This window comes from Cebus imitator, unplaced genomic scaffold (genome assembly GCF_001604975.1).
Source record: "Cebus imitator isolate Cc_AM_T3 unplaced genomic scaffold, Cebus_imitator-1.0 Scaffold555, whole genome shotgun sequence".
NCBI classification, from domain to species: Eukaryota; Metazoa; Chordata; class Mammalia; order Primates; family Cebidae; genus Cebus; species Cebus imitator.
This window is the reverse complement of record NW_016107870.1, coordinates 377,430-382,104: the sequence shown is the minus strand read 5'-3', so window position 1 is coordinate 382,104 and position 4,675 is coordinate 377,430. Positions and strand designations below refer to the sequence as shown.

General features: G+C 56.0%; 1 protein-coding gene across 1 annotated transcript in view; it reads left to right on the top strand.

Annotated features, from left to right (window-relative positions):
• The window catches only part of KCNQ2 (potassium voltage-gated channel subfamily Q member 2), a 75,561-nt gene that overhangs the window by 42,786 nt on the left and 28,100 nt on the right, over positions 1 to 4,675 (top strand). Inside the window, 2 exon segments of the mRNA XM_037733914.1 lie at positions 2,665 to 2,759; positions 4,115 to 4,144. Of these exon segments, the coding sequence (XP_037589842.1) occupies positions 2,665 to 2,759; positions 4,115 to 4,144 (125 nt within the window).

The window sequence follows — 4,675 nt, the reverse complement described above, 5'->3', positions numbered from 1 at the left end:
CAAAAATTAGCTGGGCATGCTGGTTCGCACCTGTAATCCCAGCTCCTGGAGAGGCTGAGGCAGGAGATTTGCTTGGGAGGCGGAGGTTGTAGTGAGCCGAGATCTCGCCATTGCACTCCACCCTGGGGGACAGAGCGAGACTCTGTCTTAAAACAAAACAAAATAAAAAATTAGCTGGGTGTGGCAGCACGTGCTTGTAGTCCCAGCTACTTGGGAGGCTGAGGTGGGAGAACAGCCAGAGGTTGCCGTGAGCCGAGATCGCACCTCCATGCCCCAGTCTGGGTGACAGAGCGAGACTCTGTTTCAAAAAAGAAAATTATGATAACAAAGACCTAAAGTGGAAAGACGCCCTGTTTCCATGGATTGGAAGGCTTAATTTTATTAATATCATCTTAACAAAATTGGAGCGACGTATTTAATACAATGCAAATGGATCTACAGAGTCGGTGCAATTCTTACTGTAATTCCAATGTCCCCCCACCTTTTCTTTGTTTTGCAGAAGTGGAAAGGCTGATCCTAAGATTCATATGGAATTGTAACGGACCTAAACAATTGGCCAAAACGGCCTTGAAAGGGAAGAACAAAGTTGTAGGACTAACACTTTCCGATTTGAAACTTACTACAAAGCAACAGTAATCAAAACAGTGTGCCATTTGCATAAGGCAGACATACAGGGCAAGGGGATGGAATTGAGAGTCAGAATTACGTCCATGCATCTGAGGTCAGTTTTCAAGGGTGCCAGGTCCAGTGGAGAAAGAATAGTCTCTTCAACCAGTGGTGCTGGGTCAATCAGGTGTCTGTTCTTTAAAGAATGAAGTTTGACTCTCATATCATGTACAAAAATTAACAAAAATTAACTAAAATTATAAAAATCCTCAGAAGAACACACAGGCATAAATCTCCGTGATCTGGATTTTAAAAAATATATAACAGCAAAAGGACAACCCACAGAATGGGGAAGAATGCTGCGAAGTGTGTCTGTGATAAGGGTTAGTATTCAGAACATATTAAGAACTCTCACAACTCAGTAACAGAAAGACAGCCCTACGGACCGCGGGCAAAGGGTTAGCCCAGACGTCCTCCAAAGAGGACACTCGGAGTGGCCACTAAGCTCCTGAAGAGACCGCCCAGTGCTGGCGGGTGTCAGGGAAGTGCAAATCAAAGCCACAGAGAGACGCCACTTCACATGTGTTAGGATGGCCAAGTTTTGTTTTTTTTTTTTTTTGAGACAGGGTCTTGCTCTGTCGCCCACGCTGGATTGCAGTGGCGTGATCGTGGCTCACTGCAGCCTCCACGTCCCGGGTTTAAGCGATCCTCCCGCTTAGCCTCCTGAGTAGCTGGGACTACAGGTGTGCACTACCATACCCGGCTAATTTTTATTTTATTTTATTTATTTTTTAGTTAATTTATTTTATTTATTATTTATTTTATGTTATTTTATTTTATTTGCAGGGTTTTGCCATGCTTCCCAGGCTGGTATTGAACTCCTGGGCTCAGGCGATCCACCTGCCTCAGCCTCCAAGGTGTTGGGATTGCTGGCATGAGCCTCCGGGCCAGGCCGGGCCGGGGTGGCTAACAGTTTGCCAAATGGAAAATCAGTGTCGGTGAGGATGTGGAGAAATGGGGACCCCTTGCTGGTAGGAATGTAACGATGCAGCTACCGTGGAAACCAGTTTGATTGATTCTCAAATAGTCGATAAACGTGGGGTTATCACGTGACCTAGCAATTCTACCTCGAGGTGTAGACACAAAATAATTGAAAACAGATCTTCAACCAAAAACGTGCACACGTGTTTCACAGCAGCAGCACTCACAGGAGCCAAAGCGTAGAAACAGCCGAAACGCTCATTAATGGATGAACAGAGCGTGATTCCCCCATACAAGCCTCCTACGAGGAGGAGCGGGCGCTGACACGCCAGGACACACTCGGTGGAGGGGGAGTCCGTGGAGACCCCAGCAAGCACCTGGCAGTGGCCAGGGCCTTGGGGGGCCGGGGCCAGGAGTGCCTGCTTAGTGTGTCTGACGGTAGGGGGCTTCTTCGGGGGCGGTGAAGAGGTTGCCGAGTTCAGTAGTGATAGTGGTCTCACAGCACGGTGAGTACAGGGGCTGCTGAAATGCGCACCTCAAGATGGCTAACCCCGCGAGCTTTATGGTATGAGATATACGTATTTCAGCACTGCAAAACAAAGCAAAGGCACAGAGAAGCGGAGATCTGGCCAGGTGGGTTCAGTCCAACCCGCAGGCTCCTGCCCGCGCTGGCCGAGTGCCCACCCCCTGCTGGGGAAGCCCCCCTGGGCTGGGCTACCACCCTGGGAGGATGGCGGCTGGGGTCCCTGGCCCTGCCGGGCAGAAGGTAACCCCCATGACAGGTGATACCTGCCAGGGGCCAGGTGAGAGGCATGAACAGAACAGAGCATGGCCTCCCTGTGAGCTCCTGTGGGCCCCGAGTCAGGCCCCGGCTGCTCCCCTTCTTCCCCTGTCTGTCCTGCAGAGGGTAAACTGAGGCTGTGGGGACGGATGCAGCACTGGGGCCGGGCTGCTGGCCGAGAGTCCCACGTGCCCGGCTCACAGCATGGGGGTCCCAGGTCCCCTCTGCACCCGGCCCTCCTGGGCGTGCCCTGGCTGCCAGCCCAGCCGACCGCCCGCCTGTCTCTCCCTCTGCAGTCGGCCTGGAGATTCTACGCCACCAACCTCTCGCGCACGGACCTGCGCTCCACGTGGCAGTACTACGAGCGCACCGTCACTGTGCCCATGTACAGGTACCGCCGCCGACGCACACCGCCACCAGCATCCCTTCCGTTTTCATTTTCCATTTGTTCTTAAAACCCCGTTTTTGTTGTTCATTGTTTTGATTTTTTTTCTTTAAAATGTACGTGTTCTTCACAAAGGAGTTCTGTGTGTGGTTTATTTCAAGGCGTTGGTTCTGCCCTGAGTTCAGCTGCGGCTGTTTTCACCTTCATTTCCCCGCCCTTTGCTTTGGTGTCCTGCTGTGGTCGTGCTGTTTGTGTGCCTTGCGAGGACGCCCCTCCCCAGGGGGCTCGCGGTGAATGCCCCCCAGGCGGCTCCAGATCTTCCTGCAGCTCCAGGTGCCCAGGCTTCATGAGTGGAGCCAGCACCAACCCCGTCCCCCAGCAAAGACCAGGGTCCTGCGTGGGGTGGAGGGGCGGGAAAGCGACCCCGTCCCCCAGCAAAGACCAGGGTCCTGCGTGGGGTGGAGGGGCGGGAAAGCGACCCTGGCTCACAGCGAGGCTTTCAGACCAGGAGACCCGAATTATCCTGGGGGTCCCAGGTGCCCACCAACAGCACAGAGCACACAGACACCCTTGGAGCCCCTCGGGCAGCAGATAAGGAGCCTAGAAAGTGCCAGTCCATGGCCCCGGGGGGCAGTGCCAGCAGGTCCGGTGACCCTCTAGGCGGAGGGCGGCTCCTGTGTTTCTCTTTCACAAGGGTAGGTGGCAGCCAGTGAGGATAGTCCCTGCCGGGCTCATGCTTAAATTAAGGTCTGAGATGAGGGATTCTGAGCGCTTTTCACCCAGTGCACGCGGGCCTGACCCCTCAGTCCATCTGGGTGCGCCCCACCCTGCCAGCCTGCCCTCTGCTGTGAGGTGGGGAACGGAGCCTGGGGACTTACCAGCTCAGGTGCCCCCCCACTCCTAGGGGGTGTCTGTCCCCTGGAGCCTTCCCTGAGGGTGGGGTGGGTGCACAGCTTGGCTGGGACTTCTTGGCTTGGGGCGGGGCCCGGGGTCCTCTTGAGGCTCCTGAGTTGGAGAGGGTGGATAGGCCCTTGGCCATCCTCAGCTGCAAGCTGCCTTTCAGGGTGTCACCTGGGAGGAGGGTGCCAGAGCCCTTGGCGGCCCTCTGTGTTTGCAGTCGTCCCGACCCTTCCCCCCGCGCCTCCTGGAAGCCCGCCTGTCCTGGGATGTGGCCTGTGCCCCTGTGCTTGCAGAGTGCCCCTCCAGCCCCCGCAGGGCAGAACCGGCCCTTGCGCTAATTTTCTTTGTTCTGTTGTTCCCCTCCTCTCCTTGACTATTTGTTTCATTTTCTTTTTCTTATCCCGTTCTTTTTGAAATTTTTTGTTCTTTTCCCTTTGTGTGTGTGTGTAAACACTTGAAAGCTCGCAAAGTCAAACCTACGGGGCCTCCAGGTAGGACATGCATGGGGCAGCAGATGTGTGTGGTTCTCGTTCTGTCTGGGACTGTGACGGGATGAGGCCCTCGAGCCCTGCGGCCACCCAGTGTGCAGAGTGACCGCCGCCCCCACTCCCCACCAAGGGTCCCTGCACCCTGCCCCTCGTGGCCCCATGCTGGAGGCCCCTTCACCCTGGGCCCTCCCCTGCCTGGAGCCCACGTGCCAGCCCCCCCTCCCCAGCCTGTCCACTCTTCTCCTGCCCCTCCTTCCCACTGCTTCCTGTTGCTGGCCTCCTGTGTCCTCCGTGGCCTCGTCCTGTCCTGCTTCTGGCCTGGCTCCCCTCCTGCCTCTGTCCCCTTCCCATGGGCCCCATCTGTGAGCAGAGCAAGAATGGTGGATGGGGGCTTCCCCGCTCTGGTGCTTGGCACCTGTCTGGGGCCAAGGGTGGTCCCAGGCCAGGACCCCCAGACCAGGACCCCAGACCAGGACCCCAGATCAGGACCCCAGGCCAGGACCCCCAGACCAGGACCCCAGACCAGGACCCCAG